This window comes from Melanerpes formicivorus, unplaced genomic scaffold, assembly GCF_026170545.1.
Source record: "Melanerpes formicivorus ecotype bairdi unplaced genomic scaffold, bMelFor1.0.p_v2 SCAF_701, whole genome shotgun sequence".
Lineage (NCBI taxonomy): Eukaryota > Metazoa > Chordata > Aves > Piciformes > Picidae > Melanerpes > Melanerpes formicivorus.
The window spans coordinates 35066-55363 of NW_027143053.1; the positions used below are offsets into that span (position 1 = coordinate 35066).

Here is a 20298-nt window from a genome sequence, read left to right on the forward strand (position 1 = left end):
AACCTCCCATCCACAGCTCCAGAACGCAGCTTAGACCTCCAGAACCACTCATCTACAGCTCCAGAAACCAACTTAGACCTCCAGAACCTCCCATCCACAGCTCGAAAACCCAGCTTAGACCTCCAGAACCTCCCATCCACAGCTCCAGAACCCAGCTTAGACCTCCAGAACCACTCATCTACAGCTCCAGAAACCAACTTAGACCTCCAGAACCTCCCATCCACAGCTCCAAAACCCAGCTTAGACCTCCAGAACCTCCCATCCACAGCTACAGAACCCAGCTTAGACCTCCAGAACCTCCCATCCACACCTCCAGAACCCAGCTTAGACCTCCAGAACCTCCCATCCACAGCTCCAAAACCCAGCTTAGACCTCCAGAACCTCCCATCCACACCTCCAGAACCCAGCTTAGACCTCCAGAAACTCCCATCCACAGCTACAGAACCCAGCTTAGACCTCCAGAACCTCTCATCCACAGCTACAGAACCCAGCTTAGACCTCCAGAACCTCTCATCCACACCTCCAGAACCCAGCTTAGACCTCCAGAACCTCCCATCCACAGCTCCAGAACGCAGCTTAGACCTCCAGAACCTCTCATCCACAGCTCCAGAACCCAGCTTAGACCTCCAGAACCTCCCATCCACAGCTCCTGAAACCAACTTAGACCTCCAGAACCTCCCATTCATAGCTCCAGAACCCAGCTTAGACCTCCAGAACCTCCCATCCACAGCTCCAGAACCCAGCTTAGACCTCCAGAACCTGCCACCCACAGCTCCACAACCCAGCTTAGACCTCCAGAACCACTCATCTACAGCTACAGAACCCAGCTTAGACCTCCAGAACCTCCCATCCACAGCTCCAGAACCCAGCTTAGACCTCCAGATCCTCTCATCCACAGCTCCAGAAACCAACTTAGACCTCCAGATCCTCTCATCCACAGCTTCAGAAACCAGCTTAGACCTTCAGAACATCTCATCCACACATCCAGAACCTCACTTAGACCTCCAGAACCCTCCCATCCACAGATCCAGAACCCAGCTTAGACCTCCAGAACCTCCCATCCACAGCTCCAGAACCCAACTTAGACCTCCAGAACCTCCCATCCACAGCTCCACAACCCAGCTTAGGCCTCCAGAACCTCCCACCCACAGCTCCACAACCCAGCTTAGACCTCCAGAACCTCCCACCCACAGCTCCAGAACCCAGCTTAGACCTCCAGAACCTCCCATCCACAGATCCAGAACCCAACTTGGACCTCCAGAACCTCCCATCCACAGCTCCAGAACCCAACTTGGACCTCCAGAACCTCCCACCCAGAGCTCCAGAACCCAGCTTAGACCTCCAGAACCTCCCATCGACAGCTCCAGAACCCAACTTGGGACGTCCAGAACCTCCCACCCAGAGCTCCAGAACCCAACTTAGACCTCCAGAACCTCTCATCCACAGCTCCAGAACCCAACTTAGACCTCCAGAACCTTCCATCCAGACCTCCAGAACCTCACTTAGACCTCCAGAACCTTCCATCCAGACCTCCAGAACCCTGCTTAGACCTCCAGAACCTTCCATCCAGACCTCCAGAACCTCCCATCCTGACCTTCAGAACCCTACTTAGACCTCCAGAACCTCTCATCCAGACCTCCAGAACCTCACTTTGACCTCCAGAACCTCCCATCCACAGCTCCAGGACCCCTCTTAAACCTCCAGAACCTTGTTTCCAGAGCTCCAGAACCCAACTTAGACCACCAGGACCTCACTTAAACCTCTAGAATCTTCCATCCAGCCCTTCATGATCTCTCTTAGACCTCCAGTACCTCTCACCCAGACCTCCAGAACCCCACTATGACCTCTAGAACCTCCCATCCAGACCTCCAACACCTCACTTAGTCCTCCAGAACCTCCCATCCAGAGCTCCAGGACCCAGCTTAGACCTCCAGAACCTCTAACCTCCAGAACCTCCAGAACCCCTTAGACCTCCAGAATCTCCCATCCAGCACTCCAGAACCCCTCTTAGACCTCCAGAACATCTCATCCAGAGCTCCAAAACCCCTCCTAGACCTCCAGAACCTCCTTTCCAGAGCTCCAGAAGCCCACTGAGACCTCCAGACCCTCCCATCCAGACCTCCAGATTCCCTCTTAGACCTGCAGAACCTCTGGCCCAGCCTTCCAGTCCCCTCCCCAGCATCTCCCCCAGGCCCTCCAGCCACCTCCCGTGACGGTGGTTGCCCCCAGCCCGAGGTGAGGCAAGAGGTGCCGAGGGGGGTGGCAGGCAGGGGGCGATGAGCAGGGGCCGGATCCTGGGCACAGCAGCTTCCCCCTGAGCCCCAGACCCCCACCCCAGCCTCCAGAGGGTCCCACCCAGCCCTCCAGCCCCCTCCCCAGCATCTCCCCCAGGCCCCCCCACCCACCTTCCGGGGAGGTGGTGGCGCCCCAGCCCCGAGGTGAGGCAGGAGGTGCCGGGGGCGGGCAGGCAGGCAGCGATGGCCAGGGGCCGGATCCGGGCGCTGAGCGCGGCCGGGCGCAGCAGCTTCAGCAACATGATGTCATTGTCCTTGGTGCTGGGGTTGTAGTTAGGGTGGGGGAAGGACTTCTCCACCATCCTCCGCTCCTGGCCTGCCTCCTGTCCGTACAGGCTGTGCTTACCCAGGTAGATGCTGGTCACACTGTGCGGGGGGGGAGGGAGGGGGGGGAGGAAGAGGAGGTGGAGGAAGAGGAGGTGGGGGGAAGAGGAGGTGGGGGAAGAGGAGGAAGAGGTGGAGGAGGTGGAGGAGGATGAAGAAGAGAAGGAGAAGGAAAAGAAGAAGGAGAAGGAGGAAGGAGGAGAAGGAGAAGGAGGAGGAGGGGAAGGGGAAGAGGAAGGGGAAGGGGAAGGGGAAGGGGAAGGGGAAGCGGAAGGGGAAGGGGAAGGGGAAGGGGAAGGGGAAGGGGGAAGAGGAAGGGGAAGAGGAAGGGGAAGGGGAAGAGGAAGGGGAAGGGGAAGAGGAAGGGGAAGGGGAAGAGGAAGGGGAAGGGGAAGAGGAAGGGGAAGGGGAAGGAGAAGGAAAGGAGGAGGAGAAGGAGGGGGAGGGGGGAAGGGGAAGGGGAAGGGGAAGGGGAAGGGGAAGGGGAAGGGGAAGGGGAAGGGGAAGGGGAAGGGGAAGGGGAAGGGGAAGGGGAAGGGGAAGGGGAAGGGGAAGGGGAAGGGGAAGGGGAAGAGGAGGAGAAGGGGAAGAAGAAGGAGGAGGAGAAGGGGAAGAAGAAGGAGAAGGAGAAGGGGAAGAAGAAGGGGAAGGAGGAGGAGAAGGAGGAGATGAAGGGGAGAGAAGGAGGAGGAGGAGGAGGAGAAGGAGGGGGAGGAGAGGGCCCCAAGGGTCAGACCTCCAGAATCTCCCTCCCAGACCTCCAGGACCCAACTTGGACCTCCAGAACCCCACATGGACCTCTGGAAGACCACCTGGAGCCCCAGAAGATCCCACCCAGACCTGAAGACCTTCCCCACTCCCTCCTTGGCCCCTGAAGACCTTCTCTGTGCCCGCCTCACCCCTGAAACCCTTCCCTGTGCCCTCCTCAACCCTTGAAGACCTTCCCCGTGCCCTCCTCAACCTCTGAAGCCCAGGAGATGCCCAAGGACCTTCTCAGGACCATGGCTCCTGAAGCTCCTTAGGACCTCCTTGAACCCTGAAGGCCTTTTTGGCTTCTGAAGACCTTCCCCATGCCCTCGTTGACCCCTGAAGACCTTCTTGACCCCTGATGACCTTCTTGACCCCCGAAGACCTCCTTGACCCCTGAAGACCTCCTTGACCCCTGAAGACCTTCCCCATGCCCTGGTTGACCCCTGAAGGCCTTCTTGACCCCTGATGACCTTCTTGACCCCCGGAGACCTCCTTGACCCCTGGTGACCTCCTTGGCCCCTGAAGACCTTCTTGACCCCTGAAGACCTCCTCGACCCCTGAAGCTCGTCCCCATGCCCTGGTTGACCCCTGAAGGCCTCCCTGCCCCGGGGGTGGTCCTTACCCGGGGGGTGGTGCAGTGGGCAGCGGTCACCACCCACTGCCTGTCCACCAGGACTCCTCCACAGTAGAGTTTGGCCTTGTCCAGGACAGCCACCTGCCAGGGCTGGGAGTGGGGCTCACAGGCCCTGCCCCCCCACCACCCGCAGCTCCCCGGCCACCTCCAGCCCTGCAACGAGAAGTGAGGCCGCCACACCCTCCTGCAGGCCCCCAGGAGCCTCCACAGGCCCTCAGTGGAGGCTACCAAGGGCCTCCAGTACTCCATGGAGGCCACCAAGGGGCTCCAGAACCTACTGGAGGCCACCAGGATCTTCCAGAACCTTATGGAGGCCACCAGGAATCTCCACAAGTTCTCAGTGGAGGCCACCAAAGGGCTCCAGAAGTTCTCAAGAAGGTGCTCCAGAACTCCATGGACACCACCAAGGGGCTCCAGAACCTCCTGGAGGCCACCAGGATCCTCCACAAGTTCGCAGTGGAGGCCATCAAGGGACTCCAGAACCTACTGGAGGCCACCAGGAACCTCCAGAACATTATGGAGGCCACCAGGAACCTCCACAAGTTCTCAGTGGAGGCCACCAAGGGGCTCCAGAACCAAGTGGAGGCCACCAGGATCCTCCACAAGTTCGCAATGGAGGCCACCAAAGGGCTCCAGAACCTACTGGAGTCCACCAGGAACCTCCAGAACCAAGTGGAGGCCACCAGGAATCTCCACAAGTTCTCAGTGGTGGCCACCAAGGGGCTCCAGAACCAAGTGGAGGCCACCAGGAATCTCCACAAGTTCTCAGTGGTGGCCACCAAGGGGCTCCAGAACCAAGTGGAGGCCACCAGGAACCTCCACAAGTTCTGAATGGAGGCCACCAAGGGGCTCCAGAACCAAGTGGAGGCCACCAGGATCCTCCACAAGTTCGCAATGGAGGCCACCAAAGGGCTCCAGAACCTACTGGAGGCCACCAGGAACCTCCAGAACCTTGTGGAGGCCACCAGGAATCTCCACAAGTTCTCAGTGGAGGCCACCAAGGGGCTGCAGAACCTCCTAGAGGCCAGCAGGATCCTCCACAAGTTCTGACTGCAGGCCACCAGGAACCTCCACAAGTTCTCAGTGGAGGCCACCAAGGGGCTCCAGAACCAAGTGGAGGCCACCAAAGGGCTCCAGAAGTTCTCAAGAAGGTGCTCCAGAACGCCACAGACACCACCAAGGGGCTCCAGAACCTCCTGGAGGCCAGCAGGATCCTCCACAAGTGCTGAGTGGAGGCCAGCAGGGGGCTCCCGAGCTCCACACCCACCACAAGTCCTCCCCTGGAGGCCACCCAGAGCCAGCCCAACTCACCCAGAGCTGCCACCAGGGCCAAGGTCCCCAGGAGCTTCAGTAGGTGCCAGGGCCTGGGGGCCACCACGGCTTGGACCTCCATCGGCCTGGCCACTGTGGGGGACAGACAGCAGAGGGTGGGGCTGGGACCTCCAGGGGGCTCCCTGGCCGCCTTCTGGAGGTGCTTTTGGGGTCCCACCACCCACCTGAGGTCCAACCACCGCCCTGAAGACCCCAATCCAGGAGAAGCTGAGGTGGTTCCTGGGGGTCCCCACGGTCCCACCGGCACCTTGGGGTGGTTGGGGGCTCCGTGGTTGGGTTCTGGAGGTGCCTTTGGGGTCCCACCACTTCCCCCCTGAGGTCTAACCACCCTTGGACCTTCTCCAGGCAGCTGCAGGCTTGGCTCTGTCGTGGCTCTTGTGCAGCCATGACCTCACCACCCCTGGTGGCAACCTCCTGAGTCACCTCCACCCAGCCCTGCAATTATGAAGCTCCACCAAGTCCTCCTCCACCTTCTTCCCCTCCTTGTCTCCAGGGGGTTGACCTCCCAGAACCTCCACCTTGCCCTCAGATGCCTCCTAAGGAGGCTTGGAGCTCCTGGAGGGCTGCCCCAGATCCTGGGGGTTCTCCACCACCACCACTGTCCTCCTCCATGGGTCAAGGCCCTCCATGTGTCAAGGTCTCCATGGATCAAGGTCCTCCATAGGTCAAGGTTCTCCATGGGTCAAGGTCCTCCATGGGTCAAGGCCCTCCCTGGGTAAAGGTCCTCTATGGATCAAGGTCCTCCATGGGTCAAGGTCTCCATGGGTCAAGGTTCTCCATGGATCAAGGTCTCCATGGATCAAGGCCCTCCATGGGTCAAGGTCTCCATGGGTCAAGGTCTCCATGGGTCAAGGTTCTCCATGGATCAAGGTCTCCATGGGTCAAGGCCCTCCATGGGTAAAGGTCCTCTATGGATCAAGGTTCTCCATGGATCAAGGTTCTCTATGGGTCAAGATCTCCATGGGTCAAGGTCTCCATGGGTCAAGGTCTCCATGGGTCAAGGCACTCCATGCATCAAGGTTTCCATGGGCTAAGGTCTCCATGGGTCAAGGTCTCCATGGCTCAAGGTACTCCATGGGTCAAGGTTCTCCATGGATCAAGGTCTCCATGGGTCAAGGCCCTCCATGGGTAAAGGTCTCCATGGGTCAAAGTCTCCATGGGTCAAGGTCTCCATGGGTCAAGGCACTCCATGCATCAAGGTTTCCATGGGCTAAGGTCTCCATGGGTCAAGGTCTCCATGGGTCAAGGCACTCCATGCATCAAGGTTTCCATGGGCTAAGGTCTCCATGGGCTAAGGTCTCCATGGATCAAGGTCTCCATGGGTCAAGGCCCTCCATGGGTAAAGGTCCTCTATGGATCAAGGTTCTACATGGATCAAGGTTCTCTATGGGTCAAGGTCTCTGTGGGTCAAGGTTCTCCGTGGATCAGGGTCTCCATGGGTCAAGGCCCTCCGTGGGTCAAGGCCCTCCATGGGTAAAGGTCTCCATGGGTCAAGGTCTCCATGGATCAAGGTCTCCATGGGTCAAGGCCCTCCATGGGTCAAGGTCCTCCATGGGTTAAGGTACTCCAAGGGTCAAGGCCTCCATGGGTCAAGGTTCTCCATGGGTTAAGGCCATCCATGGGTCAAGGTTCTCCAAGGGTCAAGGTTCTCCAAGGGTTAAGGTGCTCCATGGGTGAAGGTTCTCCATGCTTCAAGGTTCTCTCATGGGTTAAGGTGTCCATGGGTCAAGGTTCTCCAAGGGTCAAGGTCTCCATGGATTAAGGTCTCCATGGGTCAAGGTCCCCTATGGTCAAGGTCTCCATGGGTCAAGGTTCTCCATGGGTTAAGACCCTCCATGGTTTAAGGTCCTCCATGGACAAGGATCTCCATGGGTCAAGGATCTCCCTGGGTTAAGGTCTCCATGGGGCAAGGTTCTCCATGGAGAAGGACTTGGAGGCCTCCCAGGGGTGGGTGGAGGCTCCAGCTGACTCTAGGTTCCCATGGTCATGGCTTGGGGCCACCCATGGGAGTTGGCCAACACTTCTGAGGACCATGAACCTCATGGACCCTGGAGATGGGTCCCATGGGGAAGGACCTTGGCCAGGGGTGGCAGACTCCAAGGCCATGAGAGGTGAAACTCATGGACATGGGTGGTGGACCCCAAGGACATTAAAGGTGACCTGGTGGTGGACCTCATGGCCGTAGAAGGTGGAGAGAAGGACACCAGGAATGGAGCAGAGATGGAGAAGGAAGGATGGAAGGACACCAAGGATGGCCCAGAGGAGAAGAAGGAAGGATGAAAGGACAGCAGAGGTGGCCCAGAGTTGAAGGAAGGATGGAAGTACAGCAGGGATGAAGTAGAGGTGGAGAAGGAAGGATGGAAGGACAGCAGGGATGGAGCAGAGGTGGAGAAGGAAGGATGGAAGGACAGCAGGGATGGCCCAGAGGTGGAGAAGGAAGGATGGAAGGACAGCAGGGGTGGCCCAGAGGAGGAGAAGGAAGGATGGAAGGACAGCAGGGATGGAGCAGAGGAGGAGAAGGAAGGATGGAAGGACACCAAGGATGACCCAGAGGTGGAGAAGGAAGGATGGAAGGACAGCAGGGATGGAGCAGAGGAGGAGAAGGAAGGATGGAAGGACAGCAGGGATGGCCCAGAGGAGGAGAAGGAAGGATGGAAGGACAGCAGGGGTGGCCCAGAGGTGGAGAAGGAAGGATGGAAGGATAGTAGGGATGGAGCAGAGGTGGAGAAGGAAGGATGGAAGGACAGCAGGGGTGGAGCAGAGGAGGAGAAGGAAGGATGGAAGGACAGCAGGGATGGAGCAGAGGTGGAGAAGGAAGGATGGAAGGACAGCAGGGATGACCCAGAGGTGGAGAAGGAAGGATGGAAGGACAGCAGGGATGGAGCAGAGGTGGAGAAGGAAGGATGGAAGGATAGTAGGGATGGAGCAGAGGTGGAGAAGGAAGGATGGAAGGACACCAAGGATGGCCCAGAGGAGAAGAAGGAAGGATGAAAGGACAGCAGGGATGGAGTAGAGGTGGAGAAGGAAGGATGGAAGGACAGCAGGGGTGGAGCAGAGGTGGAGAAGGAAGGATGGAAGGACAGCAGGGGTGGAGCAGAGGTGGAGAAGGAAGGATGGAAGGACAGCAGGGATGGCCCAGAGGAGGAGAAGGAAGGATGGAAGGACAGCAGGGATGGAGCAGAGGTGGAGAAGGAAGGATGGAAGGACAGCAGGGATGGAGCAGAGGTGGAGAAGGAAGGATGGAAGGACAGCAGGGATGGAGCAGAGGAGGAGAAGGAAGGATGGAAGGACAGCAGGGATGGCCCAGAGGAGAAGGAAGGATGGAAGGACAGCAGGGGTGGCCCAGAGGTGGAGAAGGAAGGATGGAAGGACAGCAGGGATGGAGCAGAGGTGGAGAAGGAAGGATGGAAGGACAGCAGGGGTGGAGCAGAGGAGGAGAAGGAAGGATGGAAGGACAGCAGGGATGGAGCAGAGGTGGAGAAGGAAGGATGGAAGGACAGCAGGGATGACCCAGAGGTGGAGAAGGAAGGATGGAAGGACAGCAGGGGTGGAGCAGAGGTGGAGAAGGAAGGATGGAAGGACACCAAGGATGACCCAGAGGAGGAGAAGGAAGGATGGAAGGACAGCAGGGGTGGAGCAGAGGTGGAGAAGGAAGGATGGAAGGACAGCAGGGATGGAGCAGAGGTGGAGAAGGAAGGATGGAAGGACAGCAGGGATGGAGCAGAGGTGGAGAAGGAAGGATGGAAGGACAGCAGAGGTGGCCCAGAGGTGGAGAAGGAAGGATGGAAGGACAGCAGGGGTAGAGCAGAGGTGGAGAAGGAAGCCTGAAGACCACCCACCCATGGACCTCCTCCCACCCCTTGAGGACCTCCCCCCCCAGCCCCAAGCAAACCTCGGGGCAGGTCCTGGCTGGGCCCCTGCAAGGGGCTTTGAAGGTTCCTGAGGCCACCTCCTTGGTCCTCCTCAAGGTCCTCTCTTGACCTGGGCTGAAGACCTCATCTGTGTCCTTTCACCGCCACCTTCTCCTTCTCCTTCTCCTTCCTCTTCCCTCCTCCTCCTCCACCCAACGCCAAACCGGTTCCAGCCGGCCCTGGGTGTGGCCTTCTGCTGCAGCTGGGCCAGCAGCACCACGCCCAGCGTGGAGGGGCCTTGGCCAATGCCAAGGGTTGGGTTGGAGACGCTTGGGGACAACTCCTGCCCTAATCCCCTGCCGGCTTCCCCTGCGCCACCGCCCCCCCAGCCCATTGGCCCAGGGGCAGCCCGCGGCTGATTGGCCCTCGCAGGGCTGAGGAGCTCCGGCGGGGTGGGGAGAGGGTGGTGGCCGTGCTGCTGGCCATGGTGGAGGTCGTGGTGGAGGTCTTAGTGCTCTTGGTGGAGGTGGTCCTGAGGGTCATGGTGCAGGTCTTGGTGGTGGCCTTGGTGGTGGCCATGCTGGTAGCCATGGTGGAGGTGCTCATGGTGGAGGTCACAGTGAAGGTCTTGGTGCTCTTGGTGGAGGTGGTCCTGAGGGTCGTGGTGGAGATCTTGGTGGAAGTCTTAGTGGAGGTCACGGTGAAGGTCTTGGTGCTCTTGGTGGAGGTGGTCCTGAGGGTCATGGTGGAGCTCTTGGTGGAGGTCACAGGGGAGGTCTTGGTGCTCTTGGTGGAGGTGGTCCTGAGGGTCATGGTGGAGATCTTGGTGGAGCTCTTGGTGGAGGTCACAGGGGAGGTCTTGGTGCTCTTGGTGGAGGTGGTCCTGAAGGTCATGGTGGAGATCTTGGTGGAGCTCTTGGTGGAGGTCACAGTGGAGGTCTTGGTGCTCTTGGTGGAGGTGGTCCTGAGGGTCATGGTGGAGATCTTGGTGGAGCTCTTGGTGGAGGTCACAGTGAAGGTCTTGGTGCTCTTGGTGGAGGTGGTCCTGATGGTCATGGCGGTGGTCATGGTGGAGGTCTTGGTGGTGGTCATGGTGGAGGTCTTGGTGGAGGTCACGGTGGTGGTCTTGGTGGAGGTCTTGGTGGTGGTCACATTGGAGGTCTTGGTGGTGTGGATATGGTTGGCCATAGTGGCAACCACCAGGTGGATGTGACCTTGGTGGCCACCACCACCCAACCCTGGTGGCCACCTCCTCCTCCCCCACCCCACCCGAGATCTGAGCAGAAGGCTCTCAGTGGCCACCACCTCCTCCACCTCTCACACTTGGTGGCCCCTTCCAACCCCCCCAGACCCTAACAGAAGACCCATGGTGGCCACCACCTCCTCCACTTCCCACCCTGGGTGGCCAGCACCACCCACCCTTGGTGGCCACCTCCCACCCTCTCAGGCCCCAGCAGAAGACCCTTGGTGGCCACCACCTCCTCCACTTCCCACCCTGGGTGGCCGCCACCACCCACCCTTGGTGGCCACCTCCAACCCTCCCAGGCCCCAGCAGAAGACCCTTGGTGGCCACCAGCACCTTTCACAGGAGGCTTTTATTGCAGGAGCCGCTGGGGGGAGAGGGGGGAGGAGAGAGTGAGCAGGGAGGAGAAGATCCTCCCCCCAGGGGAGAGGAGAGGGAGAGGTTCAGAGGAGGGGGAGGGAAGGTTGGGGCAAGAAGAAGACTTTCTTGGGGGTGGGTGGAGGTGGCCCTGGGGGCTGGTTAGACTTAGGCTTAGGGTCTGGGGAGAGGGGGGGGTGGGGGGTGGTCCTGGTGGGTGGTTAGGCTTAGGGTTAGGCTTAGATTTAGGGTTAGGGTCCTGGGGGGGTGGGGGTAGGGGTGGTCCTGGGGGTTGGTTAGGCTTAGGGTTAGGCTTAGGCTTAGGGTCAGGCTTAGGGTTAGGCTTAGGTTTAGGGTTTGGCTTAACCTTAGTGTTAGGCTTAGGTTAGGCTTAGGTTTAAGTTTAGTCTTAGGGTTAGGTTTAGTGTTACTTAGGTTTGGGGTCTTGGGGGGTTGGTTAGGGTTAGGTTTAGGTTTGGGCTTAGGTTTAGGTGTAAGGGTTAGGCCATGGGTTAGGGTTAGGCTTAGGTTTAGCTTTAGGATTGGGATTACTGTTAAATTTAGGGATAGGCCTAGGTTTAGGGTGCTGGGGGGTGGTGTTTTGGGTTAGGGTTAGTTCCTGTTTAGGGTTTGGGCTAGCTTTTGGGTGCTGGGGCTTGGTGGGGCTGGTCCTGTCCGGTCCTTGGTGTTTGGTTTAGGGCTAGGCTTAGACTTAGGCATAGTGCCCTGGGGGATGGTTGGGGTTAGGGTCCTAGGGTCTGGGGGTGGTGGTCCTCAGGGGTGCTCTTTGTACTTGGGGGTGGTGGTTGTGGTCGTGGGGGCTTGGTGATTTGTTTTAGGCTTAGGGTTAGGGTCCTGGGGATGGGTGTGGTGGCCTTGGGGGGTGGGCACGGTCCTCGGGTTGGGTAGCCTTATGGGTGAGGGCCATGGGGTGTGGCAATGTTGGTCTTGGTGGGTGATGAGGCTTAGCTTTAGGCTTAGGTCAAGGATCCTGAGGTGGTTGGTGGTGGTGGTCCTGGGGGTGGGGTCTTAGGGGTTAGTCTTAGGCTTAGGGACCTGGGGGTGGGGTCTTAGGGGTTAGTCTTAGGCTTAGGGTCCTGGGGGTGGGTCTTAGGGGCTAGTCTTAGGCTTAGGGTCCTGGGGGTGGGGTCTTAGGGGTTAGTCTTAGGCTTAGGGTCCTGGGGGTGGGGTCTTAGGGGTTAGTCTTAGGCTTAGGGTCCTGGGGGTGGGGTCTTAGGGGTTAGTCTTAGGCATAGGGTCCTGGGGATGGGGTCTTAGGGGTTAGGCTTAACTTTGGGCTTAGGTTGCTGGGGGGGGGAGTTGGTCCTGGGGTTGGGGGTCTTAGGGGTTAGGCTTAGCTTTGGGCTTAGGTTTAGGGTCCTGGGATGGTGGTGAGGCTGCTGGGGGTGGTCTCTCAGGAGTTAGGCTTAGGCTTATGGTGCTGGGGGGGGGGGGCGGTGTGGTCGTGGGGGTGGGGTCTCAGGTTTTAGGCTTAGGCTTAGGTTTAGGGTGCTGGGGAGGGGGTGGTGGTCCTGGGGTTGGGGGTCTCAGGGGTTAGGCTTAGTCTTAGGCTTGGGTTTAGGGTGCTGGGGGCCAGTGGTGGTCGTGGGGATGGGGTCTTAGGGGTTAGTCTTAGGCTTAGGGTGGTGGTCCTGGGGTTGGGGTCTCAGGGCTTAGGCTTAGGTTTAGGGTGCTGGGGGGTGGTGGTGGTCCTGGGGATGGGGTCTCAGGGGTCAGGTTTAGGCTCATGCTTAGGTTTAGGGTGCTGGGGGGGTGGTGGTGGTCCTGGGGGTGGGGTCTCAGGGGTCAGGTTTAGGCTCATGCTTAGGTTTAGGGTGCTGGGGGGGTGGTGGTGGTCCTGGGGGTGGGGTCTCAGGGGTCAGGTTTAGGCTCATGCTTAGGTTTAGGGTGCTGGGGGGGGAGCGGTGGTGCTGTGGGTGGGGTCTCGGGGGTTAGGCTTAGGCTCAGGCCTGGGTTTCGGGGGGTGGGGGGGTGGGGGTGTCAGAGCCCCCCGTTGGCTCTGATGGTTCGGTGGATCCAGGAGGTGAACTGGCAGAGCCTGGTGTAGACTCCTGGCTTCCCGGCCCGGCCGCACACCTCCATCCCCCACGAGACGATGCCCTGCAGCTCCTGGCCACACACCAGCGGCCCCCCGGAGTCACCCTGCACAGGCAGCAGCAGCAGGGAGGAGGAGGAGGAGGAGGAAGAAAGGAGAAAAAAGGAGAAGAAAGGAGAGAAAGGAGGAGAAAGGAGAAGGAGGAGGAGGAAGAAGAGGAGGAGGAAGAAGAAAGAAGAAGAAAGAAGAAGAAAGGAGGAGGAGGAAGAAGAGAAGGAGGAAGAAGAGGAGGAGGAAGAAGAGGAGGAGGAAGGAGAGGAGGAGGAAGAAGAGGAGGAGGAAGAAGAGGAGGGGGAAGAAGAAAGAAGAAGAAGAAGAAAGGAGGAGGAGGAAGAAGAGAAGGAGGAAGAAGAGGAGGAGAAAAGAGGAGGAAGAAGAGGAGGAAGAAGAGGGGGAGAAAGGAGGAGGAAGAAGAGGAGGAGAAAGAAGAGGAGGAGGAAGAAGAGGAGGAGGAAGAGAAGGAAGAAGAGGAGGAGGAAGAAGAGGAGGAGGAAGAAGAGAAGGAGAAAAGAGGAGGAAGAAGAGGAGGAAGAAGAGGAGGAAGAAGAGGAGGAAGAAGAGGAGGAGGAAGAAGAGGAGGAGGAAGAAGAGGAGGAGGAAGAAGAAAGAGGAAGAAGAAAGAAGAGAGAAGAAGAAAGAAGAGAGAAGAAGAAAGAAGAAAGAAGGAGGAGGAGGAAGAAGGAAGAAGAAGAAAGAAGGAGGAGAAGGAAGAGGGAGATGGAGATGGAGGGAGAGGAGAAGGAGAAGGAAGGAAAAAGAAGAAGAAGGAAGGAGGAGAAGGAAGAGGAGGAAGAGAGGGAGGCGAAGGGAGAAAAGGAGGAGGAATTGGAGGAGGAGGAATAGAGGAGAAGAAGAGGAAGAGGAGGAAGAAGAAGAAAGAAGAGGAAGGAAGAGAAGGAAGAGCAGAAAGAGAGGGAGATGGAGGAGAAAAGAAGGAGGAGGAGAGGAGGAGGAATAGAGGAGGAGAAGAGGAGGAAGAAGATGGAAGAGAAGGAAGAGGAGGAGAGGGAGATGGAGGAGAAAAGATGGAGGAGAAAAGGAGGAGGAGACCTTTGGTGAGCAGGGTGGGCACCAAAGTGGGCATGGAGATCACCAGAGGCTGGTGGAGACCATGAAAGGTTGGGGGAGACCACCATGGGTCTCAGGGCTTGAGGGATGGAGACCACCAGGGGCTGGTGGAGACCATCATGGGTCTAAGAGGTCAACCCATGCAGACTACCATGGCCAACCCATGGAGACCACCATGGTCAACCCGTAGAGACCACCATGGTCTAAGAGATCAACCCATGGAGACCACCATGGCCAACCTATGAAGACCCCCATGGCCAGCCCATGGAGACCCCCATGGTCTAAGAGGTCAACCCATGAAGACCCCCATGCCCAACCCATGGAGACCCCCATGGTCTAAGAGGTCAACCCATGGAGACTACCATGGCCAACCCATGGAGACCCCCATGCCCAACCCATAGAGACCACCATGGCCTAATAGGTCAACCCATGGAGACCCCCATGGCCAACCCATGGAGACCACCATGGCCAACCCATGGAGGCCCCCATGGTCTACCCATGGAGGCCCCCATGGTCTAAGAGATCAACCCCTGGAGACCCCCATGGCCAACCCATAGAGACCCCCATGGTCTAAGAGGTCAACCCATGGAGACCCTCATGGCCAACCCCTGGAGACCCCCATGGCCAATCCATGGAGACCCCCATGGTCTAAGAGGTCAACCCATGGAGACCCCCATGGCCAACCCCTAGAGACCCCCATGGTCTAAGAGGTCAACCCATGGAGACCACCATGGTCAACCCATAGAGACTAGCAGGGACTAAGAGGCCAACCCATGGAGACCCCCATGGCCAACCCACAGACTCCCATGGTCTAAGAGATCAACCCATGGAGACCCCCATGGCCAACCCACAGAGACTCCCATGGTCTAAGAGATCAACCCATGGAGACCCCCATGCCCAACCCATAGAGACCACCAGGGTCTAAGAGGTCAACCCATGGAGACCCCCATGCCCAACCCATAGAGACCACCAGGGTCTAAGAGGTCAACCCATGGAGACCACCATGGTCAACCCATAGAGACTAGCAGGGTCTAAGAGGCCAACCCATGGAGACCCCCATGGCCAACCCACAGAGACCACCAGGGTCTAAGAGGTCAACCCATGGAGACCACCATGGTCAACCCATAGAGACTAGCAGGGTCTAAGAGGTCAACCCATGGAGACCCCCATGCCCAACCCATAGAGACCACCAGGGTCTAAGAGGTCAACCCATGGAGACCACCAGGGTCAACCCATAGAGACTAGCAGGGACTAAGAGGCCAACCCATGGAGACCCCCATGGCCAACCCACAGAGACCACCAGGGTCTAAGAGGTCAACCCATGGAGACCCCCATGCCCAACCCATAGAGACCACCAGGGTCTAAGAGGTCAACCCATGGAGACCACCATGGTCAACCCATAGAGACTAGCAGGGACTAAGAGGCCAACCCATGGAGACCCCCATGGCCAACCCACAGAGACTCCCATGGTCTAAGAGATCAACCCATGGAGACCACCATGGCCAATCCATAAAGACCCCCAGGGCCAACCCATGGAGACTCCCATGGTCTAAGAGGTCAACCCATGGAGACCCCCATGCCCAACCCATAAAGACCCCCATGGTCTAAGAGGCCAACCCACGGAGACCACCTCCATCCCTCAACGCCTCCAAGGTTGACTTCTTCCCCTCTTGGCTCCTCCCTGCTGACCACCTGAAGTCTTCTCCAGGGCTGGGGGCCGGGGGAGGAGCTGCTCCTGGGGACCCACCTGGCAGGAGTCGGTGCCCCCCGAGCTGAGGCCTGCACAGAGCATGTTCTTGGTGATGCCCTTGGGGTAGAGCTTCTCACACTCCTCGTTGGAGATGGTGTAGACCACCCCACACTGGAGGACGTCTGGGAAGGACCCTGGGGGAGGTGGGGGAGGGGAGAAGGTCCTCAGGAGGTCCACAGCGACCTCCCCCAGGAGACAGGGATGGAAGGGGACCCCCAGGGTCCCACCACAAGGGGCCAGGGGGTGGTGGTGGCACTAAGGAAGGTGGTTTGAAGGTGGTGGCCACAAGCCCCCAAGATGCCTCCAAGCCCCTTCAGACCCTCTGGGAGCTCCTAGGACACCTCCAAGCCCCTTCAGATCCCCCTTGGGAGACCCTAGGACACCTCCAAGCCCCTTCAGACCCCCTTGGGATCCCCTAGGACACCTCCAAGCCCCCAGAGATGCCTCCAAGCCCCTTCAGACCCTCTGGGAGCCCCTAGGACACCTCCAAGCCCCCTGAGATGCCTCCAAGCCCCTTCAGACCCTCTGGGAGCCCCTAGGACACCTCCAAGCCCCCCGAGATGCCTCCAAGTCCCTTCAGACCCTCTGGGAGCCCCTAGGACACCTCCAAGCCCCCTGAGATGCCTCCAAGCCCCTTCAGACCCTCTGGGAGCCCCTAGGACACCTCCAAGCCCCCCGAGATGCCTCCAAGCCCCTTCAGACCTCTTCCAAGCCCCCCCAGGGGTGGTCCAGGGAGCTCCTGAGATACTTCCAGGCCCCTTCAGCTTCCCCTCCCCCCTCCCCCGGGCCAGGGTGGTCCCAGGAGGCTTCTCCCGAGCTCACCCTGGGGGCTGCTGGTGCTGCCCCAGCCGGAGACCAGGCACTGGGTATTGGGGGGCGGGCAGCGGCGCGGCAGCGCCACCGGCTGGACGTGAGGGGTAATGCGGGCAGGGCGCTGCAGCCGCAGCAGCATCAGGTCCCCGTCGTGGCTGCTGGGGTTGTAGCTGGGGTGGATGAAGGCTTTGGCCGAGGGGATGCACTGCTCCGTGCCCTCCTTCGTCGCCAGGTTGTGGTCCCCCATCCGGATGGGGATGGAGCTGGGGGGTGGGGGGGGGGGAGAAGGAGGAGAAGGAGGAGGAGGAGAAGGAGGAGGAGGAGGAGGAGGAGAAGGAGGAGAAAAAGAAGGCAGGGAAGAAGGAGGAGACGGAGGAGAAGAAGGAGGAGGAGAAAGAGGAAGAAAGAACAAGGAGAAGGAGGAGGAGAAGGAAGAGAAGGAAGAGGAGGAGGAGGGGAGGAGGAAGAGGAAGAGGAAGAGGAAGAGGAAGAGGAAGAGGAAGAGGAAGAGGAAGAGGAAGAGGAAGAGGAAGAGGAAGAGGAAGAGGAAGAGGAAGAGGAAGAGGAAGAGGAAGAGGAAGAGGAGGAGGAAGAGGAAGAGGAGAAGGAGGAGAAGGAGGAAGGGGAAGGGGAAGGGGAAGAGGAAGAGGAAGAGGAAGAGGAAGAGGAAGAGGAAGAGGAAGAGGAAGAGGAAGAGGAAGAGGAAGAGGAAGAGGAAGAGGAAGAGGAAGAGGAAGAGGAAGAGGAGGAGGAGGAGAAGGAGGAAGAGGAAGAGGAAGAGGAAGAGGAAACATTAATTGATGGACCCCAACAGAAGGTCACTATGGAAGCCTCCCAGTCCTTCCCAATCCCCTCCCAGTTCCCTCCCAGTCCCTCCCAACCCCCTCCCAATCCCCTCCCAGTCCCCCCCAGTCCCTCCCAGTCCCCTCCCAGTCCTTCCCAATCCCCTCCCAGTTCCCTCCCAGTCCCTCCCAACCCCCTCCCAATCCCCTCCCAGTCCCCCCCAGTCCCTCCCAGTCCCCTCCCAGTCCTTCCCAATCCCCTCCCAGTCCCCTCCCAATCCCTCCCAGTCCCCCCCAGTCCCCTCCCAGTCCCCTCCCAGTGCCTCCCAGTCCCCACCTCTGGGTGTCGCAGTGGGCGGCGCTCAGCACCCAGTTCCTGCCGATCAGGACCCCCCCGCAGTGGATTTGGCCCTGGGGCCCCAGCAGCACCACCTGGTAGGGATGGCGCCGGCGCTGGCACCGCTCCCCCCCCACGATCCTGTTCTCGTCGCCCGCGGCCGCTAGGGGGCAGCAGAGAGCGGTTCGAGCCCCGGGGCCCAGCCCAGGCTGCTCCCCAGTACGGCTCCCGGCATGGCTCCAAACACCTCCCAGTGCTCCCAGTGCCTCCCAGTTCACTCCCAATGCCTTCCAGTTCACTCCCAGTGTCTCCCAGTTCACTCCCAGTGTCTCCCAGTTCCCTCCCAGTTCCTCCCAGTGTCTCCCAGTTCACTCCCAGTGCCTCCCAGTATGGCTCCAAACACCTCCCAGTTCACTCCCAGTGCCTCCCAGTATAGACCAGTGCCTCCCAGTTCACTCCCAGTGCCTCCCAGTATGGCTCCAAACACCTCCCAGTTCACTCCCAGTGCCTCCCAGTATAGACCAGTGCCTCCCAGGTCACTCCCAGTGCCTCCCAGTTCACTCCCAGTGCCCCCCAGTATGGCTCCAAACACCTCCCAGTGCTCCCAGTGCCTCCCAGTATAGACCAATGCCTCCCAGTTCACTCCCAGTGCCTCCCAGTATAGACCAATGCCTCCCAGTTCACTCCCAGTGCCTCCCAGTATAGACCAGTGTCTCCCAGTTCACTCCCAGTGCCTCCCAGTATAGACCAGTGCCTCCCAGTTCATTCCCAGTGCCTCCCAGTATGGCTCCAAACACCTCCCAGTTCACTCCCAGTGCCTCCCAGTATAGACCAGTGCCTCCCAGTATGGTTCCAAACACCTCCCAGTGCTCCCAGTTCCCCCCAGTATAGCTCAAAACCACCTCCCAGTGCCTCCCAGTTCACTCCCAGTTCCCTCCAGTGCTTCCCAGTATGGCTCCAAACACCTCCCAATGCCTCCCAGTACAGCCCAGTTCCCCCCAGTGCTCCCAGTGCCTCCCAGTATGGCTCAAAACCACCTCCCAGTGCCTCCCAGTTCACTCCCAGTGTCTCCCAGTTCCTGCCAGTATCTCCCAGTTCATTCCCAGTATGGACCAGTTCCCTCCCAGTTCCCTCCCAGTTCCTCCCCAGTGCCCCCAGTGACCTCTCACTTCCCACCCAGTGCTTCCCAGTTGCCTTCCAGTATCTCCCAGTTGCCCCCTGGGAGGTCCTTCTGGGCCACCCAACACCTCCCAGTTCCTCCCAGTTCCTCCCCAGTGCCCCCAGTGACCTCTCACTTCCCACCCACTGCCTCCCAGTACCTCCCAGTTCCTCCCAGTTCTTTCCCAACACTTCCTCCACTCCCCTCCTGTGGCCCCCAGTTGCCTCCCAGTTGCCTCCCCGTGCCCCCAGTCACCCCCAGATCCCTCCCCCTCCCCTCCCAGTACACTCCCAGTACATCCCAGTTGCCTCCCAGTTTGCCTCAATGGCTCCCTGGCTCCTCCCAGTCCTTCCCAGTATCCTCCCAGTGCTCCCAGTTCACCTCCAGCTCCTTCCCAGCAGCCTCCCAGTTCCCTCCCAGTGCCTCCCAGTGTCCCCAGTTCACCTCCAGCTCCTTCCCCAGTGCCTCCCTGAGGCCTCCCAGTGTCCCACAGTGCCCTCCCAGTCTGCTCCCAGTACCTCCCAGTACCCTCCCAGTCTGCTTCCAGTGCCTCCCAGTGTCCCCCAGTTCCCTCCCAGTGCTTCCCAGTATGCTCCCACTGCCTCCCAGTGCCCCCCAGTGCTTCCCAGCATGCTCCCAGTGCCCTCCCAGTGTGCTCCCAGTGCCCTCCAGTGCCCTCCCAGCATGCTCCCAGTGCCTCCAGGTGTCCCCCAGTGCCCTTCCACTGCCTCCCAGTGCCCCCCAGTACATTCCCAGCATGCTCCCAGTGCCTCCCAGTGCCTTCCCAGCATGCCCCCAGTGCCTCCCAGTGCCCCCAGTGCATTCCCAGCATGCTCCCAGTGCCCCCCAGTGTGCTCCCAGTGCCTCCCAGTGCCCTTCCAGCATGCCCCCAGTGCCTCCCAGTGCCCCCAGTGCATTCCCAGCATGCTCCCAGTGCCCTCCCAGTGTGCTCCCAGTGCTTCCCAGTGCCCTCCCAGCATGCCCCCAGTGCCTCCCAGTGCCCCCCAGTGCCCTCCCAGCATGCTCCCAGTGCCCTCCCAGTGCCCCCCAGCCCCTCCTAACGCTTTCCCAGCCCAATTTCCCACCCCCCACTTCCTTCCCAGTTCATCCCAGTTCCTCCCAGTATGCTCCCAGTGCCCCCCAGCCCCTCCCAGTGCCCCCCAGTCCCCTCCTAACCCTTTCCCAGCCCATTTTCCCAGCCTCCCAGCGCCTCCCAGTTCATCCCAGTCCCCCCCCCTGACCGGCAGCCAGCAGCAGCAGCGGCAGGAGGCTCTCCATGGTGGGGAGGAAGAGGAGGAAGGAGGAGGAAGGAGCAGGAGGAGGGAGGGCAGCGGGGAGCAGGCTGCGGCTCCTTTAAATCCGCAGCAGCCACACCCGGGCCGGTCCGAGCGGTTCCCGCGCCCAGCGCCTCCCAGCGCCTCCCAGTGCCTCCCAGTTCATCCCAGTGCCCCCCACTGTGCCCTCCCAGTGCCTCCCAGTGCCTCCCAG

General features: G+C 59.7%; 1 protein-coding gene and 1 long non-coding RNA gene across 2 annotated transcripts in view; both read right to left on the reverse strand.

The window, feature by feature from the left end:
* The window catches only part of LOC137460680 (uncharacterized), a 24239-nt gene extending 4084 nt beyond the window's left edge, over positions 1 to 20155 (reverse strand). Inside the window, 7 exon segments of the mRNA XM_068170865.1 lie at positions 2406 to 2617; positions 9546 to 10346; positions 12793 to 12948; positions 15717 to 15853; positions 16542 to 16795; positions 17652 to 17814; positions 20052 to 20155. Of these exon segments, the coding sequence (XP_068026966.1) occupies positions 2406 to 2617; positions 9546 to 10346; positions 12793 to 12948; positions 15717 to 15853; positions 16542 to 16795; positions 17652 to 17814; positions 20052 to 20088 (1760 nt within the window). The 5' untranslated portion in view covers positions 20089 to 20155.
* Positions 4069 to 9397, reverse strand: LOC137460686 (uncharacterized). Its single transcript, XR_010992993.1, has 3 exons — positions 9227 to 9397; positions 5314 to 5406; positions 4069 to 4155 (listed from the first exon to the last, which is right to left on the reverse strand). It is a non-coding gene; the product is annotated as an uncharacterized lncRNA (long non-coding RNA).
* Positions 20156 to 20298: the final 143 nt, after the last annotated feature.